The sequence below is a fragment of the Oncorhynchus nerka genome, linkage group LG6 (assembly GCF_034236695.1).
Source record: "Oncorhynchus nerka isolate Pitt River linkage group LG6, Oner_Uvic_2.0, whole genome shotgun sequence".
NCBI lineage: Eukaryota > Metazoa > Chordata > Actinopteri > Salmoniformes > Salmonidae > Oncorhynchus > Oncorhynchus nerka.
This window is the reverse complement of record NC_088401.1, coordinates 64,810,824-64,823,115: the sequence shown is the minus strand read 5'-3', so window position 1 is coordinate 64,823,115 and position 12,292 is coordinate 64,810,824. Positions and strand designations below refer to the sequence as shown.

The 12,292-nt window shown below is 44.8% G+C and overlaps 1 protein-coding gene across 4 annotated transcripts in view; it reads left to right on the top strand.

Annotated features, from left to right (window-relative positions):
• The window catches only part of LOC115125060 (inositol polyphosphate 5-phosphatase OCRL-like), a 28,833-nt gene extending 17,222 nt beyond the window's left edge, over window positions 1-11,611 (top strand). For 2 of the 4 annotated variants that reach the window (XM_065019799.1, XM_065019800.1), the window contains 8 exons: window positions 16-126; window positions 532-697; window positions 1,125-1,360; window positions 6,315-6,434; window positions 6,798-6,924; window positions 7,632-7,759; window positions 7,990-8,101; window positions 8,518-11,611. In XM_065019799.1, the coding sequence (XP_064875871.1) occupies window positions 16-126; window positions 532-697; window positions 1,125-1,360; window positions 6,315-6,434; window positions 6,798-6,924; window positions 7,632-7,759; window positions 7,990-8,101; window positions 8,518-8,642 (1,125 nt within the window). In that variant the 3' untranslated portion in view covers window positions 8,643-11,611. Of the gene's footprint in view, window positions 1-15; window positions 127-531; window positions 698-1,124; window positions 1,361-2,525; window positions 2,685-6,314; window positions 6,435-6,797; window positions 6,925-7,631; window positions 7,760-7,989; window positions 8,102-8,517 lie in introns of those variants that run through there. The other 2 variants (XM_029654558.2, XM_065019802.1) reach the window with 2 other exon arrangements.
• Window positions 11,612-12,292: the final 681 nt, after the last annotated feature.

Genomic DNA, 12,292 nt, shown 5'->3' with positions numbered 1-12,292 from the left:
TTGTGTGTGTCACAGGTGAAGGTGGTGAACGAGGCACGCCACAAGAAAGTCTTTGAGGAGATCGTGCGTATGATGGACAGGATGGAGAACGAATTCCTCCCGTCTCTGGCACTGACCCACAGAGAGGTGAGTCGGCAGAACACAGAGACATGATTCTCATCTTATTGATTTCCTGTCCAGCATTTCCTCCCCCCTGATATTTTGTGTCAGATCAATAAGTCTGTTTTGTCAGTGGTTGTCAGTGAAGTCATGTTGATACCAAGACAGCAAGTACTGAGTCAGGGACTGGGTGATTTAAAATCCAGATGAAAAATGATAGCCTAAGAAAATGGACAAGTCTGCTCAGATGCTTGACTTACTTTGCAGGTGTAGAATGGTATTGGGATCTATTTGCATTTCAAACAATCTACTGCATAGATCAAACAAACATTCTTGCACTCTTGCTTACTATAACAATGTCTGGGAGTCTGTCCTCCTCTCAACCTCTCTCTTTCTCTCCCCTGCTCTCCATCTCTCCCTCGCCTCCCATAGTTCACCTTTAAGGACGTCAAGTTCCGCCAGCTGCAGCGGGAGAGTTTTGTGATCTCTAACGACGGGCAGGTCGCCTGCCACTTTGTCTTCATCCCCAAGCTCAACGACTTGCAGTACTGCAAGAACTGGCTCCGCGCTGAGCCCAGCGAAGGCTTCCTAGAGCCCAGTAAGTCTCCTTCACTTTCAGCCAGGCAGTCACACATAATCATCACACCATAATTTGCAAATAAATTCATAAAAAATCCTACAATGTGATTTTCTGGATTTCTTTTCCTCATTTTGTCTGTTGTAGTTGAAGTGTACCTATGATGAAAATTACAGGCCTCTCTCATCTTTTTAAGTGGGAGAACTTGCACAATTGGTGGCTGACTAAATACTTTTTTGCCCCACTGTATGTACTGTTCTCAATGGTGTCATTCATCTTTTGTCATACCACCAGGGCTGTTTTCTTGAGGCACCAAAACCAAAGAAAATAGACAAACAAATCCTTCCTGGATTTGTTCAATAAGAAACGCTCATGTCTACTTTTATTACAAATTCTTGTCAATGGCATACCCAAATTAACACTTCCCTTCTCGGTCTCTCCCCACCAGACGAAACTTTAGAGATCTTCCTGGATGTGTACGTGAGCAAGGACTCGGTGACGCTGCTCAACTTGGGAGAGGACGCCATCGAAGACATCCTGGTGCTGCACCTGGACCGAGGCAAGGACTACTTCATCACCATCTCCGGCAACTACCTGCCCAGCTGCTTCGGTACCTCGCTGGAGACCCTGTGCCACATAAAGAAGCCCATCCGGGAGGTCCCCATCACCAAGCTCATCGACCTGGTGAGTGGAACTAGCTAATGTGAAGTTGCTGTAGCAACCAGGGAGGGATACGTTCAAGGTAAGATAGGAGTGATGTATGTATTGAAAAGCCTTTTAAATAGTGTTCATTGCAGGATTAATTGAACAGTCAATACATTTAGTGTTCATGCAGGATTAATTGAACAGTCAATACATTTAGCGTTCATGCAGGATTAATTGAACAGTCAATACATTTAGTGTTCATGCAGGATTAATTGAACAGTCAATACATTTAGTGTTCATGCAGGATTAATTGAACAGTCAATACAATGTCCATTTTTTATATTTACTTCTTTAGTCATTGAAGGCCGCAATAGCACATAGTTGTTTTTCTCCATGACACTGTTGGCACGAGAGTCCGCTAAACTTGGCTTCCCTAACCCTAAACCCTCTAAATGGGTAAGAAATCAAAAGCAGCCAACACTGCAGCAGGCCTCGAAGACTGGTGTTGAAGAGTACATAGATTTAGTCTAGATATTTGTCCATGTCTCATCCTGTGGCTGTGTTTAGAATCCCCAATGGGATAAGGAAGTGGCAATTAGTGTGTACAAATGTCAGAAGGGTTTTCCTGAAACATTGGGAGCACTGACTAAGTCTAGACTAGTCATATACTCGGGTCTACTTTATAATACAAAAAGTCTGTCCATGCATTTCTCCATATTGTTATTTACACGGGCTATCTATATCCACCTTGGCCTTAGAATCTAACTATGTTTATATGATCCATTTCAAATGATCTCTTGCTTCCACTGTCACTATTCTAATGTCATTCTGTTTGACTCTGCACGGGTACATTTGTTTGGAATAATTCAATTTTAAAGGTTCAATCTGTAACTTTTTGACCCCCGAAATGCTCAAGAAATCAATGCTGAAAAAACCCCCACTACAATCAGTGTGTATTACACTCGCATAAAGACCCTCTCCCAGTCTTGGCAGCCCGGGACAATACTTTTTTGAAATCAGAAATGGCCTACAGATCGCACTTTTAACACAGCCTATCATTATCTTCCTGACTCCTTGGTGGTTATGCATTATCTCCTGTCTACAGTATCTCCTCTGTTCTCTCTTCTTTCTGTCTCCTCCCTCATTGCCTCTCATTGCCTTGATCATTCCTTTCCAACTCTTCACTGCTCTTCTGGGGGCGAAGGGAGAGGACAGCTACATGGAAAAGGTACATTCTACTCGGTGTGTCCACCGTAGAAATAAAATAGTTAGAGTCGTTCTATTTCTATGGTGTCCCACTCTCCACTGTGAGGCTAATCTGATGCCCTGCTGTTGCTCAGCGATGTAGGCAACCCAGGTTCTAGTCAAGTAATGTTGCTTTTCCTGAAATTGACCAACTATATACAGGACCTTGTGTTCTGGATTAGGGAAGCACATTGGTTCAGACAAAACCAATTTTTACATGCTAAGGGCTTCAGTCACTGCAGGTCACTAGACCCAGTGGTGTCCTGTCTGTCCCTGTTACAGTAGTAGTAGTTATAGTACAGGTCTCTAGACCCAGTGGTGTCCTGTCTGTCCCTGTTACAGTAGTAGTAGTTATAGTACAGGTCTCTAGACCCAGTGGTGTCCTGTCTGTCCCTGTTACAGTAGTAGTAGTTATAGTACAGGTCTCTAGACCCAGTGGTGTCCTGTCTGTCCCTGTTACAGTAGTAGTAGTTATAGTACAGGTCTCTAGACCCAGTGGTGTCCTGTCTGTCCCCGTTACAGTAGTAGTAGTTATAGTACAGGTCTCTAGACCCAGTGGTGTCCTGTCTGTCCCCGTTACAGTAGTAGTAGTTATAGTACAGGTCTCTAGACCCAGTGTGGTGTCCTGTCTGTCCCCGTTACAGTAGTAGTAGTTATAGTACAGGTCTCTAGACCCAGTGGTGTCCTGTCTGTCCCCGTTACAGTAGTAGTAGTTATAGTACAGGTCTCTAGACCCAGTGGTGTCCTGTCTGTCCCCGTTACAGTAGTAGTAGTTATAGTACAGGTCTCTAGACCCAGTGGTGTCCTGTCTGTCCCTGTTACAGTAGTAGTAGTTATAGTACAGGTCTCTAGACCCAGTGGTGTCCTGTATGTCCCTGTTACAGTAGTAGTAGTTATAGTACAGGTCTCTAGACCCAGTGGTGTCCTGTCTGTCCCTGTTACAGTAGTAGTAGTTATAGTACAGGTCTCTAGACCCAGTGGTGTCCTGTCTGTCCCTGTTACAGTAGTAGTAGTTATAGTACAGGTCTCTAGACCCAGTGGTGTCCTGTCTGTCCCTGTTACAGTAGTAGTAGTTATAGTACAGGTCTCTAGACCCAGTGGTGTCCTGTCTGTCCCTGTTACAGTAGTAGTAGTTATAGTATAGGTCTCTAGACCCAGTGGTGTCCTGTCTGTCCCTGTTACAGTAGTAGTAGTTATAGTACAGGTCTCTAGACCCAGTGGTGTCCTGTCTGTCCCTGTTACAGTAGTAGTAGTTATAGTACAGGTCTCTAGACCCAGTGGTGTCCTGTCTGTCCCTGTTACAGTAGTAGTAGTTGTACTAGTCCTCAATGTATTATCCCCATAAGACTGTCATTAAATGTGCCTGAGTGCATATTATATGCTCTGTATTTCAAAACCCTTATGAAGACCAGAAGCCCCAACTGCAATAAATAATCTTTTTTTATTTAATTCCATTGCCCTCCAAGTATTGCTGAATCTCCTCTCTCCTCATTTCAAGCATCTTGATTGGAAAGAGGCCCCTGGCTTCTCAGGAACAGGGTTAGAGTTAAAATGTACAAGAGGGTAGCTCTCCAGGAACAGGGTTAGAGTTAAAATGTACAGGGGGTAGCTCTCCAGGAACAGGGTTAGAGTTAAAATGTACAGGAGGGTAGCTCTCCAGGAACAGGGTTAGAGTTAAAATGTACAGGAGGGTAGCTCTCCAGGAACAGGGTTAGAGTTAAAATGTACAGGGGGTAGCTCTCCAGGAACAGGGTTAGAGTTAAAATGTACAGGGGGGTAGCTCTCCAGGAACAGGGTTAGAGTTAAAATGTACAGGAGGGTAGCTCTCCAGGAACAGGGTTAGAGTTAACCTACAGGAGGGTAGCTCTCCATGAACAGGGTTAGAGTTCAAATGTACATGGGGGTAGCTCTCCAGGAACAGGGTTAGAGTTAAAATGTGCAGGAGGGTAGCTCTCCAGGAATAGGGTTAGAGTTAAAATGTACAGGGGGTAGCTCTCCAGGAGCAGGGTTAGAGTTAAAATGTACAGGAGGGTAGCTCTCCAGGAACAGGGTTGGAGTTAAAACCTACAGGAGGGTAGCTCTCCAGGAATAAGGTTGGAGTTAACCTACAGGAGGGTAACTCGCCAGGAACAGGGTTGGAGTAAAACCTACAGGAGGGTAGCTCTCCAGGAACAGGGTTGGAGTTAAAACCTACAGGAGGGTAGCTCTCCAGGAACAGGGTTGGAGTTAAAACCTACAGGAGGGTTACTCTCCAGGAACAGGGTTGGAGTTAAAACCTACAGGAGGGTAGCTCTCCAGGAACAGGGTTGGAGTTAAAACCTACAGGAGGGTTGCTCTCCAGGAACAGGGTTGGAGTTAAAACCTACAGGAGGGTAGCTCTCCAGGAACAGGGTTGGAGTTAAAACCTACAGGAGGGTTGCTCTCCAGGAACAGGGTTGGAGTTAAAACCTACAGGGGAGTAGTAAATCAACATCCAGGGCCTGATGTAATAGAGTTCTGTAAAAGCCTTTATTTCTGGTTGTAGCCAAGGCGACATCTTTCTTAGAAGCTGCACTCAAATACCCTTAAGGAACAACAGTAGCACTTTGAGAGGCTCTCTAACTCTTACAATAACTTCGGCCTAGCTCTTGATATTGTAATTGGCTCTGCAGGCTATCACGGTGTCCCACTCCAGTCCTGTGAGTGTGTGTATCCGTATGTGTGACCCCCACTGCCAGAGCTTATTTTTGGACCCACTCTCGCTTGTTCTCAGCTAGATACGAAACAACGCGATCCACTCCCAGTTAAATGTCTGTCCTCCAAGACGACCTGACATCCAACCCTCGAGATAATCCACTCTAATATGTTCCCTATACCTGAAATGACACGCAATGTGCCATATTATGTAATAATAGGAATGGAATCAACGTTCTGATCAATGCGAAAGTGATGGCACAGGATGAATCAAATCCTCCTTAGGAATTAAGCAGCTCACAAGTTTATGAATCGACCGGGTAAAGTTGGGTAAAGCTGGTTCCAGTCACGTTACAAACCATAGAGATGATGTGTCAGAATCAGCCTGTGCTCTGACACGTCATTTCTTCAGTATACTGTAGTATAGTATCTATGTTTCTAACATGTGATGGTTCTCTCAGTATAGTATCTATGTTTCTAACATGTTGTGATGGTTCTCTCAGTATAGTATCTATGTTTCTAACATGTTGTGGTGGTTCTCTCAGTATAGTATCTATGTTTCTAACATGTTGTGGTTCTCTCAGTGGTTCTGTTGTGGTGGTTCTCAGTATAGTATCTATGTTTCTAACATGTTGTGATGGTTCTCTCAGTATAGTATCTATGTTTCTAACATGTTGTGGTGGTTCTCTCAGTATAGTATCTATGTTTCTAACATGTTGTGATGGTTCTCTCAGTATAGTATCTATGTTTCTAACATGTTGTGATGGTTCTCTCAGTATAGTATCTATGTTTCTAACATGTTGTGATGGTTCTCTCAGTATAGTATCTATGTTTCTAACATGTTGTGATGGTTCTCTCAGTATAGTATCTATGTTTCTAACATGTTGTGATGGTTCTCTCAGTATAGTATCTATGTTTCTAACATGTTGTGATGGTTCTCTCAGTATAGTATCTATGTTTCTAACATGTTGTGGTGGTTCTCTCAGTATAGTATCTATGTTTCTAACATGTTGTGATGGTTCTCTCAGTATAGTATCTTATGTTTCTAACATGCTGTGGTTGTGTGTTACTTCAGGAGAAGTCCAGGGTGAGCTTCCTGATGGTGGACAGTGCCGGCACGGAGGACAAGCCCTTAAAGATTCCCAAGGAGGTGTGGCTGCTGGTGAACCACCTCTTTACCATGTCCTGCCAGCAGGTGAGAGGATAGTTAAGGGAAATGTTTCTAGGTCGTACCACATCCGAGTATGTTTTTAATCTCAGTAATGAAGATTCTGAAATGCTGTTTGCAGTGAATTTGGATGATTTTCAGAATGAGGTATTCCTTAGAGGGATAACCTTGGTTAACAAGGAATCCAAACAGAATATCACTCCATTTCACTATTGTCACTTCGGTTTGAAGAAGTGAAACAGCGCAAAATTCGGTTTGTATTCCAGGCTAACTCTTCTAGGCACTATTCTAGACTTAGTCTTTCAGCCCGTAAATAGTATTCTACCCTACCCTTATTTCAACGTCATTTCAAAACGACATTCTCCTGTAAACTCCTTGCCGTTCTTCCAGGAGGACCTGTTCCAGACACCGGGCCTGCAGGAGGAGCTGCAGGGTGTCATCGACTGCCTGGACACCAGCATTCCTGACTCCATCCGTATCCTTACTCATATGTCCCCAGTCATTCCTGACTCCATCCGTATCCTTACTCATATGTCCCCAGTCATTCCTGACTCCATCTGTAATCCTTACTCATATGTCCCCAGTCATTCCTGACTCCATCTGTAATCCTTACTCATATGTCCCCAGTCATTCCTGACTCCATCCGTAATCCTTACTCATATGTCCCCAGTCATTCCTGACTCCATCCGTAATCCTTACTCATATGTCCCCAGTCATTCCTGACTCCATCCGTAATCCTTACTCATATGTCCCCAGTCATTCCTGACTCCATCCGTATCCTTACTCATATGACCCTAGTCATTCCAACCCCCCTGGCCCAGATCCGCTAGTAAGCCCAGCCCTGTAACAGGACACTGTGACTGAGATGCCACACAGTTAGTTGAGTCACTGCGATAAAGCGGCTGCTATACACAGACTGGTGCCAAGGCATAGATTAGCAGTGGAGGAAGTATGATATCTGTGGTAGTTGGGGGGTGTACGGTGTGCAATCTTCCTGTCCGTCCGTGTGCTCACCCACCAACACACACACAACCAGCTTGTTTGAGGGGATCACTTTGAACTGATTGCTAATCTTCATCACGTAATGAGTAGCTGTTTAGGATTCAAGGGGATTTGTAGATCAGGGATTCAACATGTAGTCATGTTCAAACACTGTACACCCACCCTCGGCCACAAATCTGTCCCCCCCCAACTTTGTCTGACTGTTCCCTGACTGTGTGTCAGCTGGTTGTAACCACTCCGTGGCCGAGGCCCTGTTGATATTCCTGGAAGCTCTGCCGGAGCCAGTGGTCTGTTACGAGCACTACCAGCGCAGCCTGGACTGCTCCCATGACAGCCGCCTCTGCAAACAGGTGCAGTGAATTCAATTATGATTTTAGGGTGGCCTAACTTAAATATTTTCACATAAAAGTCATTTTATATGAATCTGGAAATGGATATGAGTAGGAGTCATTGACTTCTGTTGAATCAATAAAGTTAATATGTATAATCATTGTAAAACGTACAACATAGTTTGTCCTCTCGGCTCTACAAGGGGCTGGTTGTAGTTCTCATCTGTCTTTTCTCTGGGCTGTTTTGTCAGTTGATCTCCCAGCTGCCCCGGGCTCACCGCAACGTCTTCCGCTACCTGATGGCCTTCCTCAAGGAGCTGCTGAAATATGCCCACAACAACAACCTCACTGCCAACCTCATAGGTCAGTTCCCCATGGCCACATTTTCTATAACCTACATGTGCTTTTTCAGTAGGGTACACTGTAGCAAAGCGTTATGCCACGGAATGCAAATATCTGTGTTCTTATTGGACATGTTCAGACATAGTAGTATGTCCCCGCTTCTCTCCAATTCAAAACGTATCTTCCATACTGAACATGACCCAGATTTAGGGTCAATACTACTTCAATTGAATAAATTCAGGAAATGAAATTCCCAAGTCTAGAATAGAAAAATTTGATTTATTTTCAGTAATGTTGATAAAACATTTAACTGGAGTTTCAATTCAGTGAATCCTGACTGAATTTAAATGAAATGGCTCTAAACCCATTTTGCTTTAGAAATGCCTCTTTCTCACATCTTCCTCTACCTCTCTTTCCTCCACTGTGCCCCATGCCAGCTACCCTCTTTGCCAGCCTGCTCATCCGACCCCCGCCCAACATGGTGGGCCGACAGACAGCGCAGGACCGACAGAGAGCCATCGACTTCATTCTGGGCTTCCTCATGGGAGGGGACGAGGAGTGAGGGTTCAGGGGATCAGACAGCCTGGACCTTTTGATTACAGACTGAGGAATGGGGTTTTGGTGGACACACGGTCCATGTATGTGTGTAAGGGACCATGGTGGATTGTGTTGTGGGAGAACAAACAGTGCAGTCTTATCAGACTCTTATCAATGCCCCAGCCCCCAGCCTTTTTAGTGCTGTACTTCAGTCACTCACAACCATCACCATTAACCAAGTCCCATAGTTTTCATCTCTGCTCATTGTGTGGCTGCAGGACCAGGAGTTTAGGTGTTGGGCAGCTTGGAGTGACAGTGAACAGTCAACTGACTGACGCCCCACTCCCCAGGCAACCCATGCCCCATTCAACCCCCACTGAGGACTGTTCCGTGCCCCATTCAACCCCCACAGAGGACTGTTCCGTGCCCCATTCAACCCCCACTGAGGACTGTTCCGTGCCCCATTCAACCCACACTGAGGACTGTTCCGTGCCCCATTCAACCCACACTGAGGACTGTTCCGTGCCCCATTCAACCCCCACTGAGGACTGTTCCGTGCCCCATTCAACCCCACTGAGGACTGTTCCGTGCCCCATTCAACCCCCACTGAGGACTGTTCCGTGCCCCATTCAACCCCCACTGAGGACTGTTCCGTGCCCCATTCAACCCCCACTGAGGACTGTTCCGTGCCCCATTCAACCCCCACTGAGGACTGTTCCGTGCCAAAACGACTCCCTTTACCTGATTTGAATGTGAACTCTGAATGGAAGTACAATATGTATGTAGGAACCCACAGATACTAAGATAATGATGATCTGTTAGTATGTTACACTAAAGATACACGTAGAGGGTCGTGCAGAAAATGTGGATCCCATTCTACCTGGTGGATACTACTCTCAGAGTGAACGATTCAACCCGTGGGTACATAGTGATATCGGACGCAAGAGACTTCTGGGGAACACAGAGAGACTAAATGAATCCTTGCTTGTCCGAAATACCGACCAAGGAAGTTTGACGTTCCTCTACAAGATAATGATGACAATCCGGAGCAGTCCTTTCTGGGATCTGGGAGACATATTGGGAGATGTGCTAGAACTGTCAGCTATGGTGTAAACAAATGTTATTTATGATTTATATTCTTTCCTTACATAACTTTGTACCATCTTTAGAGTTTATTTCAACTTCATACTTCTTTTAAGAGACCACATTTTGGATATTGAGCGTTATCGTGAGTTAGGCTGATTTCTCCATTCAAGTACATTACAACTCTGAACCCAAATCACACTAACTTGACCTGCTTGTACAGTATGTGCTATTCTCTGGGCCAGTTTTTCAGACCCAGATTCATCTTATTGGAGAGTTAACATTCGCGATTGAGCATGCTTTTTTTTGTTGTTCAAGAGTGGTTCAATGTGGTTGTCTCATCCAGCTATCTTAAGATGAATACACTAATTGTAAGTCGCTCTGGATAAGAGTGTCTGCTACATGACTAAGATTAGTTGGCTTTTAGTCTTGAGTCCGGGAAAAACCCTTCCTACAGTGTGCTACAGAACATAACAAAGACAAACCTACTACGGCATCGATGTCTTAACATTTGTTGCAAACAGTCCCTCTCCTGTCCGCATTGACCTCTTGTGGGTTTTTTGACTCTGCTGTCACCTCTTATTATGGTGGTGCAAACCGTGTGTTCAATATGTATGTATTGTTTGTTGGTCATGCAGGTACCATCGTTTAAATGCTTGTTTATATGTTTATTTTCTCGCTTCAGCCTCGTCTGCCTCGCTGTCTGCCTTCATACTGGTTAGAGCCTCATTGTATTGGGCCTGTGTGCTCAGGCAGGGGCCTTTCTTGTCACAGTCGATTCAGACAATATAATGTCCTGTTTTACTGTCTTGAGTTTCATCTAAAGTAGCACCCTATACCCTATATAATGCACTACTTTTGACCAGAGAGCGCTGGTCAAACGTAGTGTGCTATATAGGGGAAAGGGTGCCATTTCGGACGTACCCTAATACCTTTTTCAGTGGCAAAGCATTTTTTACAGTGCAGGTTGAACAGGATTTATATGTTCATTACTCTCCGCTGAGACAAAACTGTTTTTTCCCCCCTAAATGCTGTCGTGGAACGTGTTATGGTTGTGAAACGAGGAACTCTAATGCTGTGACATTTCTACAGTGTTTATTCCCTTTGTTTTCCACACTGTCGTCTAGTAACGTTGGTAATAAGGCGTGAAAACAGCTCCTGGCTGGCCTGTTGTGTGACGTTTCCCTCTCTTATGTCTCCAGTCAACTAATCTAGCCAGAAAAACCTGTTACTTAGTCAACAGACATGTACTGTAATCTAGCCAGAAAAGCTACAGAAAAGGCATTCAAAGTTTTAAAGTGTTTTTTAATATCGCATGATTTTGTAGCTAACACAATGACAGGCTGTTAATCAAAGCACTTAACAGTTTGGTTGTCTCTCTGTCAGCTCTCACCCAGAGAGGATTTTGAGTGGTTGGCCCAAGTCGTGTGTGACTTCCGGACTGCAATCATCCATAGAGTACATTCTAAAATGGGCCCGATGCGCTTGCAGCATTCTTCAGAGTTGTCATAGACGTAAGCGCTTTGCTTAGCTTTGCCAAACCATGATTGGCCCTGGATGGATTGGTCCTACCTGTTGTCTCGGACTCTTACCGAGGAGGAACAGTGAATCTGAGATTGTCATCTCATTCACAACACAAAGCTTTTACATCAGAGACGAGGTTATCCCCAGCTGCAGAGATATTGTCAGAATTGAATATTCAAATTGGGAGATGAGCCCACATTCATGTTGTCCTAGCTGTCCCTTCATCTGTGGTCTGTCTGTGTTTTCATGTGTTGTCTTTTCCTGCTCTGCACCCCTTCATACTGTGGCTTTTGTAATGGTCTGTCTAGTAATAATGCTACATGTGCACAACTGTTTTTGGTATTTTATATTTATTTAACGGAAATAAAATAATGTATGAAAAAAACACTTTGTATCTAACCTCTTTTATTGGTGTACCCAGTTGTTCACAGGTGAAACACTCAACAGCCCTTTGGGAATCCTTTCTATCCTGTAAAACACCATCTAGATGAAAAACAACAATATTGTGACATACTTACTATGGCTGACTTGTCTGCTCCATGTCAAATGTCCAGCTGCTGACGCTAACCCCTGTAGTTAGACCAGTCAGCGGGCTGGGATGAAACATTCCCCCTCATCTCCATGTATAAAGTCCTCAACCTGGACTCACTATCATCCGTTTGGCTGTGTTAGTTACTGTAGCCCCCGCCTGCAGTACCAGTCCCAGTAAACCAACCATGGCCATGGTGAGAGCGTCTTTCTACCGCCGGCAGTTTGAGGAGGAGCAGTGGAGTCAGAATGGAGGGTCCAACAGAGATTGTTGGGCAGTATGGAGAACACTGTGCACCGAGGATGGTTTACTACAGGAGATGGGCTGTATGGAGAACACTGTGCACCGAGGATGGTTTACTACAGGAGATGGGCTGAATGGAGAACACTGTGCACCGAGGATGGTTTACTACAGGAGATGGGCTGTATGGAGAACACTGTGCACCGAGGATGGTTTACTACAGGAGATGGGCTGTATGGAGAACACTGTGCACCGAGGATGGTTTACTACAGGAGATGGGCTGTATGGAGAACACTGTG